The 21,862-nt window shown below is 48.6% G+C and overlaps 1 protein-coding gene across 1 annotated transcript in view; it reads right to left on the bottom strand.

Annotated features, from left to right (window-relative positions):
• Nucleotides 1–21,862, bottom strand: part of LOC113029520 (dynein heavy chain 5, axonemal-like) — a 34,823-nt gene that overhangs the window by 3,258 nt on the left and 9,703 nt on the right. The window contains 48 exon segments of the mRNA XM_026180402.1: nucleotides 42–259; nucleotides 560–688; nucleotides 793–1,064; nucleotides 1,144–1,270; nucleotides 1,362–1,613; nucleotides 2,392–2,562; nucleotides 2,862–3,044; nucleotides 3,120–3,275; nucleotides 3,351–3,545; nucleotides 3,771–3,947; nucleotides 4,029–4,142; nucleotides 4,628–4,677; nucleotides 4,680–4,731; nucleotides 4,816–4,983; nucleotides 6,025–6,138; nucleotides 6,208–6,309; nucleotides 7,218–7,352; nucleotides 7,676–7,821; nucleotides 7,927–8,083; nucleotides 8,164–8,322; nucleotides 8,451–8,680; nucleotides 8,954–9,075; nucleotides 9,847–10,001; nucleotides 10,087–10,197; nucleotides 10,666–10,797; nucleotides 11,585–11,725; nucleotides 11,873–11,938; nucleotides 13,266–13,502; nucleotides 13,780–13,872; nucleotides 14,060–14,266; nucleotides 14,347–14,514; nucleotides 14,606–14,707; nucleotides 15,297–15,431; nucleotides 15,530–15,619; nucleotides 16,285–16,461; nucleotides 16,606–16,740; nucleotides 16,823–17,040; nucleotides 17,624–17,755; nucleotides 17,855–17,912; nucleotides 18,061–18,195; nucleotides 18,338–18,532; nucleotides 18,758–18,945; nucleotides 19,374–19,481; nucleotides 19,612–19,682; nucleotides 19,755–19,927; nucleotides 20,016–20,162; nucleotides 20,792–21,007; nucleotides 21,107–21,235. Coding sequence (XP_026036187.1) covers nucleotides 42–259; nucleotides 560–688; nucleotides 793–1,064; nucleotides 1,144–1,270; nucleotides 1,362–1,613; nucleotides 2,392–2,562; nucleotides 2,862–3,044; nucleotides 3,120–3,275; nucleotides 3,351–3,545; nucleotides 3,771–3,947; nucleotides 4,029–4,142; nucleotides 4,628–4,677; nucleotides 4,680–4,731; nucleotides 4,816–4,983; nucleotides 6,025–6,138; nucleotides 6,208–6,309; nucleotides 7,218–7,352; nucleotides 7,676–7,821; nucleotides 7,927–8,083; nucleotides 8,164–8,322; nucleotides 8,451–8,680; nucleotides 8,954–9,075; nucleotides 9,847–10,001; nucleotides 10,087–10,197; nucleotides 10,666–10,797; nucleotides 11,585–11,725; nucleotides 11,873–11,938; nucleotides 13,266–13,502; nucleotides 13,780–13,872; nucleotides 14,060–14,266; nucleotides 14,347–14,514; nucleotides 14,606–14,707; nucleotides 15,297–15,431; nucleotides 15,530–15,619; nucleotides 16,285–16,461; nucleotides 16,606–16,740; nucleotides 16,823–17,040; nucleotides 17,624–17,755; nucleotides 17,855–17,912; nucleotides 18,061–18,195; nucleotides 18,338–18,532; nucleotides 18,758–18,945; nucleotides 19,374–19,481; nucleotides 19,612–19,682; nucleotides 19,755–19,927; nucleotides 20,016–20,162; nucleotides 20,792–21,007; nucleotides 21,107–21,235 — 7,148 coding nt within the window.

Below are 21,862 nucleotides of genomic sequence, written 5' to 3'. Positions count from 1 at the left end.
GCCAGGACTTAAAGCAGGACCTCAGACCTCGTCATTGTTACCTGGGGTGCACGTCGGTCGTCAGCCACACTCGGAAATCTTTGTGCACGCTCTCCGGCACCGCTGATGTGACCGTCTCCAGCAGCTCATCCAGGAAGTCCAGTCCCAGGTGGCAGTTCTGGAGGAGGAGCCAGCCGCCATCCAGCATGCTGTTGGCCAATAGCCTGCGAGCGTGAACCTCTTGGCCCTGACCCATGGAGATGGGACGGCACGGCGCCCCCTGCAGCAAAAAAAATCAAATCTAGGCTTTAACAAAATAAATCAGTGTTTTTCCTTAATTTGCTTTTGCTCCTGTACTTTCAGCTATTTTTCTATAAATACACAAAAATTATTTCTGTATTTTCTTGTGTACCCCGGTCATCTGCACTCTTTAGGTTTAAAGTAAATATCCGATCACTTGCTTAAATAGGATTTATGACTATATTATTCGTACTTAGTATTAATTATTTCGGTAGTTTCCGATGTTTTTCCTTTTTATTACATCATCGTTCACCTCCGCCCTTTCACTGCTCGCCCTCACCTTATTCTTGGCTAATCTCTCGATGTTCTCAGTCGGGTCGGAGCCCATCGACAGCAGACACACCATCGGTGTTTGGTTGTTGCTCTCTGCCAACATGGTGTCCAAGTCCAGGACCGTGCCTTCGGCGTACTGTTGGCCCAGAGAATCTGAGATGTAGCGCCGCGCCTGCAACCATCAGCTGTTAGCCTCCACATTAACCAGTCTGCTCTGTCAGATCAAATCAGCAGTCAGACCTGAGCGATGGTCCGGTCGGGGCACCAGCTCCGGATGAGCAGAAGCTTCCGGAAGGTGTCGAGCTTCTCCTCGTAGCCATCGGGCAGCGGGGCGTCTTCTGGCGCCGGATGGTCGAACCACGCTTTCCAGGCGCGCTCGTTCTGGTTCACCTGGTTCAGAATCTGGAAGAACGCAGGCAGGCTGGACAGCTGCACCAGGTTCAGCCAGGTCTGGTCCAGGATCCAGCGCCGTGGCTTCGATTCTACAGAGTTCAGGTCCAGAGAGGCTCCACCTACACCGAGAGAGAAACAACTTTCACTCTCAAAGGACTCTGGAGGATGCAGGAGAAGAAAGGAGGAGGAGAAGGTAACCTTTGATGAAGGTGAGCACCTCCACGTGCGAGATGATTCGGGCCTGCAGGTCAATCTTTAGAGCCAACAGCAGAGTGAAGAGCAGCTTGTGTTCCTCGTACAGACCTCTGGCTGTGTAACGGTACACCTGAGGGACAGACAAACATCCTGAACCTCCACTCGAGTGCACGTTACAGGAAAGAAAGGACAGCCCTGAGGTGTGCGCTGATGAGGAGCACCTGGTAAGTGAGGAAGCTGATGATGTTGCTAATGCGTTTGGAGGTGACCTGCGACCTGGCCGAGTTCTGCATGGACGAATCAAAAAGCCCGAGGAACTGCCACAGCGACGTCTGGTACATGACGTTCACCAGCGACATCTCCACAATCAGGAAGTAGAGGATGCTCCCCCTGGTGGCCACTGGCCGGTACTCCTCCCTGGCCTGGTTAATCTTCACCTCTGTCTCCGCGGCAACCGTCAGCTTCTCACTTACCTGGAAGATAAAAGGACTCAGACAGGACCTACAGCTGTGGGATACTTTTTGTCTGTGATTTGAACCGGGGGAACAAATCGTGGCAGGATCAGCTTGATGTTATTTGTATCCTGCTGTAACTTTACTGTATAAAGAGCAAACATCTCCAACATGTCAGGAGCAGTTAGTCATTACAACAAGTGTTTGTGAACTAAAAATCAAGAATGTGGGATACTGTTCGTCCGTGATTTGAAGAGCCCAGCGCTGCTCCCACTTTTTTTTAATTCATTTATTTTATTTATAAAATTTATTTAATTTTATTCATACTGTGCCCCCCCCGCAAGGGCTCTGCGCCTCCCCTAGGGGGCGCCCCCCCCCCCCATTTTGTGACCCTTACAGCGGATTTATTCTTCACATTCCAGCTGCAGACTTTTATCCTTGGACGTTAATAGAGTGCAGCTGATGATTTTTAAATGTTTTCCTCGATGAACATTACAAACATGCATCAGACAATAACTTTTATCCCGTCTTCCTTCTCTCACCCCAACCGGTCGCAGCAGATGGCCCCGCCCCTCCCTGAGCCTGGTTCTGCTGGAGGTTTCTTCCTGTTAAACAGAGTTTTTCCTTCCCACTGTCGCCAAAGTGCTGCTCATAAGGGGTCATATGATTGTTGGGTTTTTCTCTGTATCTATGAAGTGCCTTGAGGTGACTTTTGTTGTGATTTGGCGCTATATAAATAAAATTGAATTGAATTGAATTGAATTGAATTAAGGAGACGCAGTGAAGGAGCAGCTGGTACCTCCTGAGCGGTGATCTTGGTGACGCTCAGCACCTCGATCAGAGACTGGTCCTCCACCAGCGAGCCCTGTGTGCTGGTGAGCCTGAACAGCAGGCTGTCCTCCAGCTCCTGCATCTTCCTCTTGTTGGACGTCACCTCCTCCAGGAGCTTCACTCGCTCTGCCTCCATCTCCTTCATCAGAACACGGGAATCATTTCAAAATGAGGGCAGGCATATTTAATCCACCTTCAGTTCAGTGCACAGAAACGTTATCTTTGTTCGTGGCCTGTTTGGCCTCCGCTGAGATGTTGGACGGACACGTGGGTTCAGACGTTCCCACCAACATAAAGCAGACAGCATGAGTGTGTGGTGTAAAACATCTTAATGTGGACGTGCCGAGCGCTACAATGGCCTTCAAACATACCGTAGGAAATGTAACTAGCTAACTCATTAACTACGTCACTGATTGGATAACTGGCAGGTGGAGTGACCTGCTTCTCCAGCAGGATGACCCGTCCCAGCAGCTGGTCCTCCAGGCCTCTCTGAGTGACGGTGAAGTCCACCACGGCCGTCCTGGCGCTGACCTCAGGGCTGTATGCTGGGTTGGCCATCTTGGTGGTAATGTAGAGCGTGAAGCCCTTCATTACATCCACCTCCTTGTCTCCAACCTTCACCTGCAGGAGGAGGAGAAACATCCGTTACTGTGTCTTCTTCCTCGTTTAGCCTCCGGTCCAGATCAGCTGTTTTACCTTGTAAGTGGAGCCAGACTTGATGTAGTTTTTGTCCAGTATGTTGTCCAGGACAGGGTCCAGTTCCTCACCAACGTCCTCCAGCAGCAGGGGGCGCCCAAGAGACAGGCTGTCCTCCAGGTGGGAACGGAAGTATTTGTGGTTCAAAGACGTCACCTGAGCCACAGAAGAAGAAAATCACGAACAGTCAGCGAAGCGCTCGGACTTTGAGTCACGTGCTGACGCTCTCACCTGCAGCTGCTGGTCTCGCTCTCTGTTCTGGATCCAGGTCTTGCCCTGGCCCTGGGGGTCTATCAGCAGCGGGTAGCGGGACGCCTTCGTCACCACGATGCCGTTCTGGATGGACAGGTCGTCGCTGGGTAAACCCTGCAGGTTCCACTCGCTCACTGTGGCGTTGTCCACCAGCAGACCAATCACGTTCAGCTCCTGCAGGAGAAACGGAGTTACATCATCAGCAGGTCAGAACGAGCTCGTTCAGCAGGGTTTGGTTCCTCGTGTTTAAGAACCAATAGAAACAAGGCGGCTGTGATGTGTTTCATCATCTGACCAATAATATGGCTGCTTTGTCTGAGCTGCAGGTATCTGTGTCTCTGGGACACACTCCTACTGTCTGTGGATTCTCTGTATAAACGTTCAGCCGTGACATCTTACGGGACTGAAGGGGAGGAGCTTCTCCTCCATCTCTTTCCTCCACAGCGTCAGCAGCAGGCTGCGGTACTCCTGGTTAAAGGGGCCGGCGTAGGACAGGAAGCCTGTGGCCAGAAGGACGTCCCCCACCAGGTGTTTGATCTGAGTCTGAAACCCCGCGCTGCTGTCGGTCCAACGGACCTGAGGCACAACAAGACGAGGTGTGAGATGAAGGAACGATGGACCAATGAACCGTTAGATGGATGGAAGGTAGAAGCTGACCTTTTCTCCTCCCAGGCCGTCGATCAGAGCGCGAGCGTTGGCCATCTTCCGGCGGCAGGCCTGGGCGTCATCCTCCAGGTCCTGCTTCTCCTTCATGGCAGCGTCGTAAAGCGCCTGAAGGTCCAGATCAGACACATTTACCAAACTTTAAACATAATAATCGATTAAAATGTTATCAGTGCAAAGAGAAGAGAGAGCCAAATGAGTGGAGACGACAAACTAAAGTGTCCAAATGACTGAGCGAGTTTCACAAAGACGGATTTAACTGATAGCAAACTGCTGAACTACAGATGGTCACGATTCTCAGAAGGTTCAATACTCAATAAACCATAAAATCAACAAACCAGTGACCACGAAGTTTGTATTTTCCCTCATTTCTTGTTACGGCTGCTGTTTAACCACCAAAACAGAGGAAGGCTGAAATGCTGCTGTGCACAGAAACTCTACAAGACTTTGAACCCAAATAAAACTGAAGAGAGTCGAAAACCTGCAGTGACAGTGAAACAGGAAACTGCCTCATGATTAGAGATTTGACTGACTTCAGTTCAGTCTTTATTAAAGACGACAGTCTGAGAGCGGGAAACACAAACACACTTTACCTGCACCGCGTCCAGCTCCAGCTGTTTAGCATCCAGCTGTTCCTGACCTTAGTGAGTTCAGCCTGAGCCACCAGCAGACGGGCCTCCTGCATGGCCAGGTTAGCCTGCGCACACACACACACACTATAATGAGCGCCTGTGTCAGGCTTGGCTCCTGCTCTCATGGATACTGACAGCTCTGCGTTCACCTTCAGAGGAAGAACCTCCTTGTTGATGCTGAAGAAGTCGACCATGGCCTGAGTCCAGGAGCAGAGCCCCGCCACGTTCCCACAGATCCTCTTGGCCGTCTCCATGTTGTAGTCGTCCATGTGGAGGTAAGGAGCGAGCAGCTCCACCACCTCCTCTGTGATGGAGTCCTGCAGCACCGAGACGTCAAACATCACCTCAGTTCATGCGTTCATGAAATCTGCTCTCAGTGCAGATCTACCAACTTAGAATCATTTTACTGCAGCGGGATGTCTGTTTGGCTTCTTGCTGCATTTCCTGTCTTTATGTTTTATCACGATCATGTCAAAGTAAACAGAAGCTTATGATAATATAAGAATATAAACATAAACATAAAGCAGGACTTTATAATGACAGAGAGCAGACGGGTGGATCAGACTGATGCTCCGAGGTTCTCCAGGCGGAGCGCCGACCTCAGAGATCCACAACTTAGCAGGTATGTGACACACGGAGAGAGACAGTAAGGTGATGAGAACATGAGAGGGGAGTTTCCCCCTGACACACACACACACAACACACCACACACACACAACACACCACACAAACACACACACCAACACACACACACACACACACCACGACACACACACACACACACGACCACAGACAACACTGTGTGTTTGTGTGTTGTGTGTGTGTGTGTGTGTGTGTGTGTGTGTGTGTGTGTGTGTGTGTGTGTGTGTGTGTGTGTGTGTGTCTGTGTGTCTGTGTGTGTGTGTGTGTGTGTGTCTGTGTGTCTGTGTGTGTGTGTCTGTGTGTGTGTGTCTGTGTGTCTGTGTGTGTGTGTGTGTGTCTGTGTGTCTGTGTGTGTGTGTCTGTGTGTGTGTGTGTCTGTGTGTGTGTGTGGTGTGTCTGTGTGTGTGTGTCTGTGTGTCTGTGTGTGTGTGTGTGTGTGTGTCTGTGTGTGTGTGTTGTGTGTCTGTGTGTGTGTGTTGTTTCTGTGTGTCTGTGTGTGTGTGTGTGTGTGTCTGTGTGTCTGTGTGTGTGTGTCTGTGTGTCTGTGTGTGTGTGTCTGTGTGTCTGTGTGTCTGTGTGTGTGTGTCTGTGTGTCTGTGTGTGTGTGTGTGTGTGTGTGTGTGTCTGTGTGTCTGTGTGTGTGTGTGTGTGTGTCTGTGTGTGTGTGTGTGTGTGTGTGTGTGTGTGTGTGTGTGTGTGTGTGTGTGTGTTGTGACCTTGCTGAAGTTGAGCAGGGTGCTGAGGAAGGCTGAGTTCTGCATCAGCTTCATCGCCTCGGCCCACGACGGTCTGGGACAAGGTCGTTCGGGGTCAGAGGTCACGGTGTCGACCTGAGAAAGATGACAGATTTATAAAGCACGTCGTGACTCTGAGGGAACGTTTCAGGCTCCGACTGTGACCTTTCTCTGGAACAGCAGCAGCACGGCGTCCATGATCCTCATGATGAGATGAGGAGGCTTCTGCAGCTTCCTCACCGTGGAGATGTCTGCTGGTTTGATGGTCTGCACACAGAGACAAACTCTGAGGCTGAACACGTGACACATGATGATGACGAGCAAACAGCACACAGGGACAACATGTGAGTCTGAGCTTCACTCAGATCACAGGAGGACAGCGTGTGGTAGAAACATGCAGGCAGGTCGTTTAACGCTTGTTGTTTGTCTGCAGGAGCTTTGATGGTCTCTGAGGTTTCCTCATGAACGGTGCTCAGAGCCGGCTTCACATGCTTTTACTTTACAGGTCAGATTTTAGCAGCTTAGTTTCAGAGCGGTCCACTGGGCCCTCCACCGTGGGACTACCACCCAGTACACACTGCACCATTGAAGCTGACACTGGTGACCAGTCTCACTGACACCATCACACACTCTATCATTATCATCGTTCAACATGTGGACGGAGGCGGCCTGCTCCATCACCTGAGGGATGCAGGTGCTGCTCTGGTTTGGAGGTGGCTGCTGAGAAGCAGCAGAACATGGACGGACAGTTTCAGCTGCTTTTTGTTCTTTGTATTATTATTGTAACACAGATGTAACTGTGAGCAGGTGTCACAGGACCAGCTCTGTTTACTGTCATGCAGACACACTGAGTGTGTACATGAGTGAACACGGCCTCAAACCTGTGAGCACACACGGATGTTTCAGCTAAGATTGTTTCTCTGTGATCGTCTTCTTCTTTTATTTCAGTTTTTACTTTAGTTTGAGTCAAACTGAAGCCAGTGAAGCTTTGACTCTTCTGTTGTCGCCCACCTGAAGCTCGTGTAAAGTCATGTAAAGACTCAGTGGACGAGTCCACGTGGTCACAGCAAACAGACGGACACACGGCCGCTCGCCATTTGCTGATGAAGCTTACGTCGCTCTGACCTGAGCGCTCTGTGGAGGACGTGTAAATACAATGGAGGACTGAGTGTAACCTGTAGGGCAGCCTCAGCAGCCTGCAGAGCCGGTTTCGCAGCCTCCAGTTTGGACTCTGCTGCCATTTTATCGGCTTCGATCTCGTCCACGATGAGCTGAGCTTTATCCTTCACCTTCTGCACCTGCTGCTTCACCTGTAACCACAGAGCGGGGCATTAAACAGCTAGCTGACTCCGCCCACTTGTAAAGCTCCCGGTTTACATGTAATTAAAAGAAAAATGCCAATGAAGACTGTGTAGCACAAACGGAGGACGTCAGAGGTTCACCCCAGAGTCAGACTCATCTGTGACCATCACTCAACGTTTCACATGTTGTTTCCTCGTCGCTCTGCACTTCTGTTCAGTAACATGATGACAAACAGCGTCTGAGGCTCCTTCACGTTAGCTTTATGTTTCATAACAGGCTAATAAACCTTTCAGACGCGTCTCGCTCGCTAACAGGAAACATGTTTTTTCACCTTTTCGGCAGCCTGAGCTTTGGCCGTGACCTCCTGCAGGACCTGGTCTGCCCTCTGGGAGGCGACGGCGAGCTCCTTCTCCTTCACCAGCAGCTCCTCAGAGAGCTGAGACACCGACTGCTCCGCCTCCATCAGTTTACAGAGACCTGCAGGAAGCAACACAAGCATGCGCAGCATCAGCTCGCCTCTCCATCTCCACCTGAGACAGGAAGTACAGGACGGTTTAGCCCCTCCCATCAAACCATGCTCACCTGTCTGCATGCGCTCGGCCAGCGTGCCGACGTGAGCGATCTTCTCCGTGTAGACCAGCTTGTAGCTGTCGATGAAGGACAGGTAGGACTTTGGCGTCACAAACGTCAGGCGGCGGAAACGCTCGAAATACTCGCCACACTTCTCTGCCACCAGGTCCTGTGAACATCTCGATCATGTGATCAGTCCGCTCAATACGCTGGCAATTATAAGCTACCAGATTATTGTGGGAGCGCTACCTGGAAGGTTCCCATGGTAACCACAATGCTTTGCTTGACGTCCTCTGAGCAGCGGAGGTCCTGGTACTGAGACAGGAAGTGATGCGATACAGCGATGAGGGCGTCCTGAGGCCAACGCTGGAACCAGTCCACTGTGCAGCCGGAAATCAGACCTGGGAACTGTTCAGGGCAGAGGTCAAAGGTCACTGATGAGAAACAGTAATTCTTAGGAGGACGGAGCCTTTGGCTCCACCAGCTTACATCATCATCAGGGTCATGTGACCAGTGAACCTGAGTCCTCGCCGCACCTTTAAGGCACGAGAGCGGAACTTCTCCCCGACAGGCGAGAAACAGAGGACCACGTGGAGGTTGCTCCGCACGCGGGACAGGAAAAAGTCGTAGAGGTTCTCGGGCGTTGGCGGGCGGCGAGGATGCTGGCGCTTCATCACGGGAATCAGGTCCTGAGTGATGTCATCCAGCTCGTCTCGAGCAAACAGGTTGGAAACTTCACCGCTCGCCAGGACGTTGTTCATGTATTCTGCAGGAGAGGAGACAGGAGTCAGAAAACAAGACGGGCCCTGACCCCATGACCTCCTGACCTCTGACCTTTGCTTCCATCAGCAGGACAAACAAACAGTGTAAAAAAATCAGTTTTCCTCCTTTTACATTCAGACTTCCTGATATTTCACATGATGATTCACATGAACAGATAAAGTTTGAGCTGATGTTTGTTCTGCTGTGGTGCAAACTAAAGACGTGAGCGAGTTTCATCATCTGTGAATCATCAAAGCTGTCAGCTGATCGTTGGCACCCAGGAAGGCTTCTTCTTTGATGTCATTGTCGCTGAACAGGAAGGTGACGCCTTTCCCGCGCTGACCGGCGATCCGATACAGAGACTTCAGATCCTCCAGCAGGTTACTGCTGCTGTACGACCTGCAGCGCACACACACACACACACACACACACACACACACACACACACACACACACACGCACACACACGCACGCACGCACGCACGCACGCGCACGCGCACGCACGCACGCGCACGCACACACACACACACACTTATACTGTAAGTAATACAGAGAAACCCCAACACTCAGATTATCCCCTATGAAGGAAAAACTCCCTTTCAGCAGGAAGAAAATTCCTTTTTATTGTGTTAAATATTTGTTGGGGGCAGAATGTTCGAAAAGTAAATGAATGTCTTCCTCCGTCACCCCCAACAGGTGGTGGCAGATGGCCCCGCCCCTCCCTGAGCCTGGTTCTGCTTCTTTTCTTCCTGTTAAAAGGGAGTTTTTCCTTCCCACTGTCACCAAGTGCTTGTTCACAGGGGGTCGTCTGATTGGTGGTGTTATTGTAGGGTCTTTATCTTACAGTATAAACACAGTGAGGCGGCTGTTGTTTAATTTGCTGCTATATAAATAAAATAGTTTATCACAGAACTTCATTTACAGACTTTCTTCTGCGGGTTTGTGAGGAGTTCTGCCTGAAAGGGAGGAGTGTGAATATCTTGTGGATGAGGGACACTGGATGATGATTGGACGAGTGGTGATTGGACGAGTGATGATTGGACGAGTGGTGGGTCACTGAGACTGTGTCCCACCACCTGTTTAGACTTCTGCCCAGTGAGTTTGTTTTTCACACCTGACTTATTTGTGTTTATTTTCCGTTGGTCACGATGAATCGCAGGAAGCACTCACCTGCTCAGTGTGATCTGGAAGGTTTGGTATCCTGCGATGAATGACGCGAGCCTCGTCAGGCTCTGCTTCCCCGACCCGCCCACCCCGACCAGCAGGGCGTTTCCTTGTGGCGTCCTCAGGATGCGTGAGATCCTCATCAGGTGGATCATCGCGTCCTGTCGTTGGACCACACACAGAGGGTCACCATCAGCTGATATGAACAAAGGTCATGGTGAAGAGTGTGACAGGAGTCATCATCACCTTGAAGAAGACCAGATCCATGGCTCCGCCTCTCACCGCCTCGTTGTACTGCTGCTGAAAAGCCGACAGCCGCTCTGCCAGAAGGTCCAGCGATGGGATTGGCTCGTACACCTGTCAATCATATCAGTGTCCACACTTAGAAACCATCAGAAAACTATCCAACACTGAGGGACCTGAAGACGTTAGCTGTGTCCCAAAACGTCGGCTCCATCCTTCGGAGGACCCGGCCTTCGCGGTCTACGTGGATTAATTAGAGTAATATTAAAACTCAGCGGCCGCCATTGTTGGAAACTGGAATTGGCTGGGCCGCGCTATGAATTCTGGGATATGGTGGGCCACGAAGGACACACCCGACCCATCCTTTAGTGAAGGCCGCATTTGAAGGAGTCGACGAATTGGGACAGCCTTCGCTGCCTGGCGGTGACGTAATCGGCCTTCGAACGCAGCCTCCGGAGGATGCAGCCGGCGTTTTGGGACACAGCTTTAGTCTCTTTTCATTTTTGCTGGACTTTATTTAACTTACGACTAAATAAAAAATTCACTTTAATAAAAATATTAAAATAAATCAGATTCTGAGACCTTCGGAGCCTCCAGCTCAGCGTCTTCAGGTTCATCTCCCGTCGCCTCCGGGGCTTCACGCAGGAAGTCCACAAAGCAGCTGTTCCACTGAGCATGCTCAGTCAGAGCTCTCCCATGATCCTCCACTGTGACCTGAGGGAGAGGAGCGTTAGATACAGTCCAGAAGATTTACTCACTGCTGTTTGTGCCGCACTTTAAATAAAAAGTTGTTGTTGTCTCATGAGATAAGTTCCTGTATCATCTTTAATCTGTCGGCTCTGATTCCAGAGACGTTTATTGGACAACAATGTTTTTATTTTGCACTGAAAATTCAGTTTTACACAGAAAACGTGAATCAAACCAAAAAAACAGAAGCAGGAAGTAAAACACATGACTGAACACAGAGTCAGGTGGAAACAATCAGGGCGGGAAAAACACAACGACAGGAAGTAAAAGCAGACACACAAAAAGAGACAAACACAGAACACAAAGGGTGACAAAGACGCAACACGAGAGCCGGCAGAAGCCGACCAAAGATGTAACGATGACGTTCATATAGCTGCTGATTTCATTCCTGAACAAAAGCCTGATATCAGAGAAATAAAGATTATTCTGAACTGTGACTCATGCAAAGCTCCTCTGGTAGCAAATCATCTGTAAAAGAACAAAATATTTGAGATTGTGATCATTTATTGTCACGTCCAGGGTTTATGAAGCTGCCAGTTTGGAATCTTTTATTTGACGAGCAAATTTCCTAAAAATGGATCAACTATATCTCCCAGAAATCCCCTTCTCTTAGTTTTCAGTATTATTAACATTTATTGAGTTATTTAGTGTAAAAAGGAAACTCAGTCTTTGCCAAAACAAGCAGCAGGTCATGTTCTTTCTGTTCTGTAAGCTGTGACTGAGGGCCACAGTGCTGATGTCAGAGCGCACACACCGCCTCCACGATGCTGCCGAACGCTCGTCTGTCGCCGCTGTCGACGAATCGATCGGCGATCGCTCTGCAGCACTCGTGATGGAAGAGAGCGGAGAGGAGCTCAGAGCTCTGACACACCTCCGACTTCACCGTGAGGATCCCCTGAAACACACAGGGACTCGTTCACATCGCCGGGTCAGAGAGTTGCTTCAGGATAAATGTACGAGTGAGAAAGTCTCAGGAAAAAGGACAAAACGTTTATTCAGGATTAAAAGAAGAAGAAATAAAACCATGTGTGATTTTTCCTACCTGCCAGATTCTGCTGAGGTCACGCAGGTTGAAGATGTAGTGAAACTTTGCAGGAGACGGTAACATCTGAGGAGAGAGAAGATCACATGTGAGAAACATCCACAGACTGAATGCAAACAAAATCAAGTCAAGCAAAGTTACAATTCTCAAAACTCATCAACATGTCAAATTTGTTCGGGTGCCTGGGTCGTCGAGCCAGAGTTTGCAGTGTGACATTATTATTGATCATTTCTGGTCTTTTGCTTTCTTTGTTAGAGTTCTCTGTCTATGGTTTCTGTGTCCATAGCTGCTCTGTCTCCCCTCGTCGAGGCTGCGTCTGTGTTGTTTCCTGAGAAGTTCTGCTTTGTGTTCTTTTTCTCTCCCTCTGTCGCCTGGGCGGAGCTCATTGTGGGCTCCGCCTTTGGCCTACATACCTGGGAGATGATCAACACCCGCGTCTCATTAACTGGCCTCTACTAAAGGGAAGAAGCCAGGCTGCTCTTCGCTGGATCGTTGCTTGACCTGTGTCGGTGAAATCCCGGCTTGGACACTACAGTCTAGTTCCCGCGTCTCAGCTTCTTGTGTTAACGCTTTTGTTTCCTGTGTACAGACCCCCTGGACCTGCTCTCGTTCCCTACGGAGTTTCTGCTGCGAGAGAGGAGTGAATGACTGGTGAAGAGGAGTGAGAGTGTTGCCCTGCTTTTCCCCGTGGATTCCCTGGAGCCCTGATCCCCGCACGCTTGTATATAGCACTGAGTCCCTGTCACACATTTCACCTGGTGTTTGTGAGGAAAAGCCTTCTGTTCTTCCTCTGAGCAAGGAGTCCTGCATTTGAGTCCCCCAGTGACCGGAACATTTCCTCTTTTACTTTAACACGAGACTCTTTCAACGTGTCTGCTTCTGCCTCCTCGTGTCGTCAGCCCTGATTTGTCCAGCTGTGTTTCCCTCCTGTCTCCCTGATTGCTCCCTATGTGGATTTAAGCCTGTGTTTCCTCCCTCATCTCACACTGTGTTATGTCTCCTATCTTGCCTTCACGTGACAAAATTGGCATCAGGTGTTTGAAAATCTGAATCTGTGCAGTAAATGTGACCTTCAAATGAAAAGCAGAGACATTTAATCTCCATCATCATTAAATGAAGCGGTGAACTAATCACGAGCAGAGATCTGATACATCCTGGATGAAGTTTCATGATGACTTTGATTATCAAGTATTGATTATCCTGATTAGAACAAAGTCCCTCCTCATGTCCTCCTAATATATGAGAATTAACCTGAGAAAAGCTCAGAGGGGATCTTTCAGTGATCATCAGCTGCTTTAAATATAATTTTTTAATGACTGTTTATAAAGAATTAAATACATTTTAGCCTTCTTTTATTCTGAAGGTCCGATTTGATCTTATTTAAAAAACAAACCTTCGCCTTCACGGCCTGCCACACCCGCCTGGTGGTGGGGACGAGGGCGGCGGCGAGCTGGCACACCGGGCTGGGGAAGCCTCTCTCTGGGCAGAAGTAGCCCTGAGCCACAGTGCCAAAGATCTTATCGATGGAGGAGTTGGAGGGCAGCGTGCAGTTAAAGATGGAGAACTGGCGCTTCAGACGCTGAGGGATGTCGTTCCGACCGCCGCCGGGGTGAATCATGGCTGCCACCAGCTGGTAAACATCATTACACACATCAGTCAGTCACAGAGCAGATGATCTAACATCATCATCATCTCTCTGTTTATGATTTAAAACTTTTGAAGGAATCCCTCAAACCAACAGGTTTGTGTTCACTTCCTATATTTCCCTCCACTTCATTAGGTACAGCTGTAATACTCCAGTATATCTGTAGCGTCCTCCTGCCTTTGCTCACAGCAACCTTCATCAGCCTGTCATCATGGAAACATCCAGAATGTGCCACAGCGCTCCAACCACAGCCAAACTTCACCTGAACATCCACCACAGTGATGAACTCTCCTGGACGATCCAGGCTGTAGAAACCTCCCTGCTCCATCAGCTGACGCACGATCTCATTGGTTATCTGAGTGAGATGTGGGGGCGTGTCAGAGATACAATAATCTGATTGGTTACATGCATATCAAAGAGAACAGGGTGGGGGAAAAACTGAGCTGATTGGTTATTTGTGATGTGAGGTGGAGGTTATTCTGTGAGAAACAAAGAGGTAAGCTAGCAAAGGTTTGACCAATCACAGAGAGCCTGAAGCCCACCTGGTCGCCCCATTCGTTGATTACGGGCATGTTGATGTCGTCTATGAAGACGGTCATCCTGCGTCCGGCCGGCGGCCCGTAGGTGGTGCCCATGCGTTTGTCGATGTAGCTCTCGAGCGTCCTCTGGAACATGCCGGGCAGCGTGGCCGAAGAGAAGTTCACCGTCTTACTGAGGTGGAGCTCTGGGTCGAGCTTTCCAGTGTAGCCCTACAGGGGGAGCCAGAGAGCAAGCTGCATGCTGTAGCCTGTGCTAGCCTGTGCTGGTGAACGGTTGAGCGCACTCTTACTTTAATCATGACGGTCTTGGCTGTTCCTTGCTCTCCGATCAGCAGCACGGCCTTCCTCTGCTTCATGATGGTCTGCATCAGGAAGTCCGTCCTCACGTTGTCTACGTTGGGAACCAGGATGGACGAGTAGTCAGGGACGTGGTCTTTGGGGTAGACATACTCTGGGACCTGATCAGAACCATAAACACAGAACATGCATGCAGCATGCTGACTTCATTCTCTGCGATTAACACTCAGGAGAAACATAGAGTCCTCTCACCTTGTTGGACCAGTGCTCCCAGTCTCCCTGCTCACTGACGGTGAACTCAAAGATGGTCTGGTTGTCCTGAGTGGGTGGCAGGTCCAGAGATGAGCTGTGGGCCTTTGAGACAAAAACAAAAACACCTTTCAACTCAAATGGAATATTTATATCCATTTCCAACCAGATATATCCTTTAAAAACCTTTTTTTAAAGTCCCATGTGACTCGTTTGCTCCAGCCGTGGAGGCCGTGGTGTTCAGGATTGTGATAACAGAGTTGGACTGACTCATTTCCAGATGAGTGACCCTTTGTTGGACGTCTTTTCCCGTTTTGCTTGGAACCAGTCAAAGTTTGATTGGTTTGGTATCATCAGTCTGTGAACTGGGGATCATTTTCTTTCTAATGTGACAGGCTCTTCAAATGGCACTGGTGTCACTGGGTCCAAGGTTGTACTGCAAACTTTTTTTCTTTTAGCATAAAATGGTGAAACTGTTCTAGATTAGGAGCAGACGTCAGTGTGTTGGAAAAGTGGTACGAGAACCTGACCAGGACCGTGGGTAGGTCATAGCCTTAATCCTAGCCCTCTACTTAAGGGTGGGGGCGGGTAAAGGTGAGTAATCCCGCCTCTGTAGACGGTAAATATTCACACTACGGGTTCATTTGATTTGAAAACGAGGTTTGTTATGGAGTCGAAGAAAACTTTCACACACCTTCAGGAAGGCCTCCATCTTGGCTCTGTCATCCAGCTCCAGCAGTGCACCCAGAGACCACATGACCGCAAAGACAAACATGCGTCCCACATGATCATGGCCACCCTGTTTGTCCTGCGCTGCGGGGAGCAAACCCTGAAAGCACAAATATGAAAAATAACCAAACAAAAGGGCAACAAGAACTTGGAAGACTCAGATTCTAGTTTTTCTGGTGTTTTACTGCTGTGTCCTACCTGCAGCAGGTCAATAGTCTGTTTGATGTACATACACTCCAGCACCTGCATCTTAGCGGACACAGCAGTGAAGACAAAGTCCAACAAGTCCTGAAACAGAAGAATACAAAACTAACCTTTAGCTTTCCTGCTGTCTGATGATTTCTTTACCTTCAAGGTTGATGCATTTCTAATCTCTGCTTACAACGTCATCAGTAACTGATGTTTGGCTACATGGGTGCTGGAAACAAGCGATAAACACCAAACTGAACAGACTTTAATGGTCACGTGCTAAAAACTGCAGTTCCTCTAACAGCCACCAGAGGTGGATGGGGTAACAGGGTAACATGTCCAACGTTACAGCAGAAATAAACGTGTTTACAGCGGGTAAGAAAACCTGTTTGGTGTCTATGGCAGTGTTCATGTCAAGTTCACTATGATTAATTATGGAGCTCATCAGGGTGCTGTGCTGGGACCAGTTTGAGTCACAGTGCACTTGCTTCTCCTCGTTTCTCCTTCTTTTGTGTAATATTGGAGAGTCTGTGGCCGACAACACAAAGTGCTTGGAGGTGATAGTTGTTGTGAATTGGTGCTACATAAATAAAACTGAAGAGAATTGAATAAAGAAGCTTTGATCCTTGTTTGCTGAGTTCAGATGAGGTTATTTTATGGTTCACTGCTTTGCCGCTCCTTTGTTGTGTATGTTTGACCAGGTGGTAACATCTTATCAATATTAAAGTGATAAATAAGTCTAATTGTGTCCTGGCGGCTCTCACCTGGTAGCAGCAGTCGAAGCAGTGTTTCAGAGCGCTGGCCTGCTGCTCTGCTAGTTTCTGTAACCAGGCCTGCAGGACGGGCCTCCAGCTGAGCACTGACGAGCTCATGAACACCATCCCGTTCCTGGACACGGTGGCTGGGGAGGCGTTGTCGATGTTGTGGGGCTCAAAGACAATCTGAGGGAAGAATATAAAATATATGGGCTGACTTGACCTCGATGCATCTCCGGTTTCTGATCATGATGTTTGTGGATTATGTCAAACTGCACCACAGTGACTGTCTGGCTGAAGTGAGGTGAGCTTTGTTTGTTTTGCTTTGACCTTGCAGCAGGGAGCCATGGGGATTCGATCGCCATTCGCCAGCGTCAGAGTTTTGTTGTCGTCTAAAACAGAGTTCAGATTCTCGATCCAGATGGCATCAACCGGACCATCCAGCACAATCCAGATGTATTCCCCCTGACACACACACACACACACGTACATATACATCTGCACTGGAGCATCATGAATGTAGGGAACATGTTGAGCTTCCATCAACCTTTTTGCCTTTCAGAGTTTTCCTCCACAGTGTGGAGAAAATGCCGTCCGTCCAGTCGTTGGTGGTCACGTCCAGCATGCCGAACATCTGCGAGGCTGTGATGGCTTTCGGGTTCATCCTCATCTCTCGGTGGGGCGAGCCGCACTCAGACATGGCCTTCATCAGCGTGTGGACGCACGCCGTCTTCCCAGCACCGCTCGGACCCAGCGTCATCATACCTGCACGAGCACAGGACAGCTCGACTCCCATGTGTGCTGAAGACTCTTTAGCATTGCCATCAGTGTGTCTGTGACCTCAGCATTACTGAACACTGGTTGTATATAAAATAAAGATTTGTGCACCAGAAGCTTTTTAAACTTTTATATACCAAATTATATTATATAACATTTACGTTTTTAATAAGCTGTTGGTTTCTAAGTGTGTAATATCCTGTTACTATATCCACAGTAAGTGTGGGTTATGTTGTTGTGACAGCAGCCAAAGACAGATTGTGTTAGTGTTGTGTTTAACAGCGTTAATGGAGCTATAATGTTGTGAAACTCTGTGTACATGTAGAATAATAACCTGCACTGAAAACTGTTTAAACCTCATGTTGAGGAGAAAGTTAGCAAACCTTTGCAGCACTTTGTAATCACATTAGACTGATGAGTCTAAACGTGCAGTTTATGTGTTTAATGACCATAGAAACTCATGTTGAGCCTGCTTTCCACTAATTTACACTGGAACTGTAAATGAAGCTGAGTGGCGAGACGAGAAAGACTAATTAATGTGTCACTGCGTCCAGATAATTGTGATCTTCACCATGTCGGACTCTCTGCGTCTCATAGAGCTGGACCAGTTTGAGGATCCAGGGCTGGTGAGGGATCAGACCGGCCTGCTGAGCCTGATTAAAGATGGCCAACTCCAAGTCTGGATAACCGGCTTTATCCAGAACTGCAGAGGGGGATGAAGGAAAAGCACACAGTATGAGAGCCGTCGTGTACTCATGGAGCCTCTGCTAGTGTGTTTCAGTGTTATGTGAAAGAAACGTACCAATGCCAGGAAACAGGTCATTGATCAGACTCATAAACAGAGGTTCGTCCTCGTCCACCTGCAGAAAGTCACACAAGCAATCAGGATGGCTGACTGTGGCAAGGACAAGGGCTCCCCCTAGTGGGCAACTCTAACAGTCTGATAATAATGAAATGACAACTTTAAACATAAAGTCTAATTTCTGCATTTATTACTAACACACACACCAGTTTGGAGAGGTTCATGTCCCTCAGGACCCTCATCACCACGGTCTTCTCTGGTTCTGACGGGTTAGATCGCTTCACAGCTCCCAACGTCCTCAAAACCGACAAAATGTTCCTCAGACCGAAATCATAATGGACCTGGTAAGAAAGACCAGAGAAGTATAAATAATAATATAACTAAATGCATGAGTAACAGTTTACAAAGAAGGGCAACGGAGAAATGAGAAAATCCATCAAGGAGGACAGGATGTGTGGTGGTTACAGCTGCAGGATCACCCACCTGTTTGGACAGCTGCTCCTCACACAGTTTGTAGAGGGTGTAGAACTTCCTGCTTAGGACCTGGTTGTCACGGAAACCAGCACTGGCCAATTTAACCCTCATGATGATGGCTCGGTCCGGGACCATCATGGCTACCGTGCGGAACTGAATCTTCAGGTTTTCAGGCAGCTCCTGACGGCCGGCGTAACCGGGATTCTGGAAAACCGAGAAGTTACTAGAACTTTCTGAGCGGAGGAACATCAGCACGCTCAGTGCTGGACCTGTGGCTCACTGTAGTTACTGAGCTGCCTTCATGTATCCACAACTGCTCACCTAAAGAACACTGAATACTGAACAGTGCATTGTTTCATATGCAGAGTGACTCTGATGATTTATCGTTGACTTATACTAACACCAGAGTGTTCATTAGATCAGAGGTACCATGGTGAGGAAGATGCCGAACTCGGGATCCATGTCGACCACATCTCCGTCGGTGAAGACGAACTGCTTCTTCTTGTTCTTCTTACACTGCAGCACGATGTAGATCTGCTGGGCGGCGACAGAAAGCACCGGCAGCTCGATGCGGTTAAACTCATCGAAGCAGCCCCAGGCTCCGGACTGAGCCAGACCTGCAGACACAGCACTGCACTTTCAGATCAGCATTTTGATGGAACGATCACATGTTTATTACATGTTAAGAAGATGCTGTGACTTATGTATCATACAGAGTTATGTATCCTAGAAGAGTGGGCGACTGGCCTCCACTGACTTCCACACTTTTGTCTCTGACTCAGGAGAAACATGTCTTCATGAGGATCTGCAGCTCTGGCATGGCTCTGTATTTAAGAACAGCTAATGAACATTTGTTCCAGGTTCCCAGATACCACAGACAACGGCTGTGGGTCCATGTTAGGTAGTGAACCTCTGCAGAGCCCTGTCCTGTCAGAGCGGGCCGGGCCTCGTGGTTGACTAACCTCTCTTCTACTCAGTGGGTTGATAAGATGGTGACAACAGCAGGACAATATTTCCAGTGTCCACCATCCACACACTCACACACCTTTGTAGATGCGTCCCAGTCCTCTGTAGTCCATCTGGTCCGAACAGTTAAAGACCACCACATACTTCCCCAGACAGCGACCCATGTCTTTAGTGGTCTCCGTTTTACCTGCAAACAAACACACACACACACACAACCACAGCAGCATGCAAGAGTTCAGCTTCATTTTACACACACACACACACGCACACGCACACGCACACACACACACACACACACACACACACACACACATTACCTGTTCCTGCTGGTCCGGCCGGAGCTCCGCCCATACTCATCCCCAGAGCCTGGGACAGAGTGATGTAACACCTGCACAGATGTTCAGTGTTTGTGAACCAGTCAGTCCACAGGCGTCAGTCAGTGAGGCTGGAGTGTGTGTACCTGTCTGTCAGCGGGGTGATGACCAGCCTGTCTGTGCAGCCCAGGTATTCATTACAGTAACTGAACTCCACATCTGTGATCTGGATGACACATCTGTCCGTCTCCTCCAGGAAGTAAAACCTCGACTGTTTCTGCCATTCAAAGTCTGAAGCCGACCGCACGTTCATCCTCACCTGACAAACACAAAGTCATATGACCCACTCTGACAGACACTATCAAAAGTATTTAGATGTTTGTTTATATGTTTGCTCTTTTGTTCACCAGATCATCGAAAATGTCTCTCTGGTGGACGTGGATGGTGATCAGCGTCTCATATTTGGTCCTCTCGTTCCTGCTCAGCTCTCGAGTCGTCATGTCGATGAGCTCATTGAGGAGGTTCAGGAACTTCTGATTGGTCGTTTGCATGATCTGACAACCAATAAGATGGTTATTATGGTTATGGTTATTTTATTTAGAGAGCTCCAAATCACAACAGAAGTTGCCTCAAGACTCTTCTGTCCCACACGGGCTTGAGTGTAGCCTTTTGACCCAAACCACAGTTTTCCTTTTCTTTTTGTACCAACCAACTTGGAGGGTTGGTTTGGTTACCCAGCTACGGGGTTTGGTTGTGTTAACTGGATTCTGACTGAAACACAATTAAAACAAAACGCACTAACCTGAAAAGTGGAAGAGAGAACACGATGAACACAAAGAAACGGCATCGACTTGTTACTAAAAGAGCCAATCTCTTAATTCTGCATAAATTCAAGCCGTAATTACTGACTGTTTCTTTCTGCTGTAGAGTTGAGTTTTAACTGAGAGTCTGTAGGAAGCATATTCAGAGCAATTATCTGACCAATAATGTGGCTGCTGTGATGTTAATTGACTGTCCAACAATAGTTTCAGTGAGGGTGATTCTGTGGTTTGTGTTGGACATTACCGTAGATTACGACGTAGCAGACACAGTCAAAGTGATGCAGCATTACTGGATAACTTTAGATCTCCACCCCCTTACATAAATATGGTCACGTTTGGCTCAAATTGAGGCATAAAAGCACCTTCTTGTCAGACTTGCTGAGGACGAGTGCTTCTTCTGCGTCTCTAGTCCAGATCATCTGGATTCCTAGCAGGCCAATCTGAGCCGGGAACGCCGACTGGAACTCCAGAAGCTTAAAGGCAGAGTCACTAATGGCCAGGTAAGCCTGACGGATGATAGCATGGAGGGTTCCCCTCACCCCAGCTAGCAGCTCTCCTAACCACACCTCCACATTCCCCTGCAAGTGGAGGTGAGATGCTGATTGATAAAAGGATTCAGTTTAAGGGAAAAGTAACGGGGAACTTACTGGGAGGTCTCCATGTGGAGGTGAGATTACCTGTGCCAGGACTGGCTGCCTCAGCTCCACAGTTTCTCCTTCTTGGGACTGGAAACTGATCATCTGGTCGTAGATTTTCTCATTGAAAACAACTCTGTTAACGTTATCGAACAGACTGAGCAGATGAGCCTGACAGACACAGAGCGAGGAAGCAGATTCAATGTCATGATCAGAGGAAGGAAGAAACTCAGCAGCAGGAGTGAAGCTGAAGCATCAGACAGCAAATACAAACCCATCAGATCTGAAACCTGTGAGCTGCTGTGTCACCTGTAAAGTGTGTCACCTGTATAACATGTCACCTGTATAGTGTGTCACCTGTAAAGTGTGTCACCTGTAAAGTGTGTCACCTGTATAACATGTCACCTGTATAGTTTGTCACCTGTATAATGTCTCACCTGTATAGTGTGTCACCTGTAAATTGTGTCACCTGTAAAGTGTGTCACCTGTACAATGTGTCACCTGTAAAGTGTGTCACCTGTATAACATGTCACCTGTAAAGTGTGTCACCTGTACAATGTGTCACCTGTAAAGTGTGTCACCTGTATAACATGTCACCTGTAAAGTGTGTCACCTGTACAATGTGTCACCTGTAAAGTGTGTCACCTCTAAAGTGTGTCACCTGTACAATGTGTCACCTGTAAAGTGTGTCACCTGTATGATGTGTCACCTGTATAGTGTGTCACCTGTATGATGTGTCACCTGTATAGTGTGTCACCTGTATAGTTTGTCACCTGTATAATGTGTCACCTGTAAAGT

Source organism: Astatotilapia calliptera, chromosome 9, assembly GCF_900246225.1.
Source record: "Astatotilapia calliptera chromosome 9, fAstCal1.2, whole genome shotgun sequence".
NCBI lineage: Eukaryota > Metazoa > Chordata > Actinopteri > Cichliformes > Cichlidae > Astatotilapia > Astatotilapia calliptera.
The sequence above is the reverse complement of the archived record's forward strand: the minus strand, read 5'-3'. Positions and strand labels throughout refer to the sequence as shown.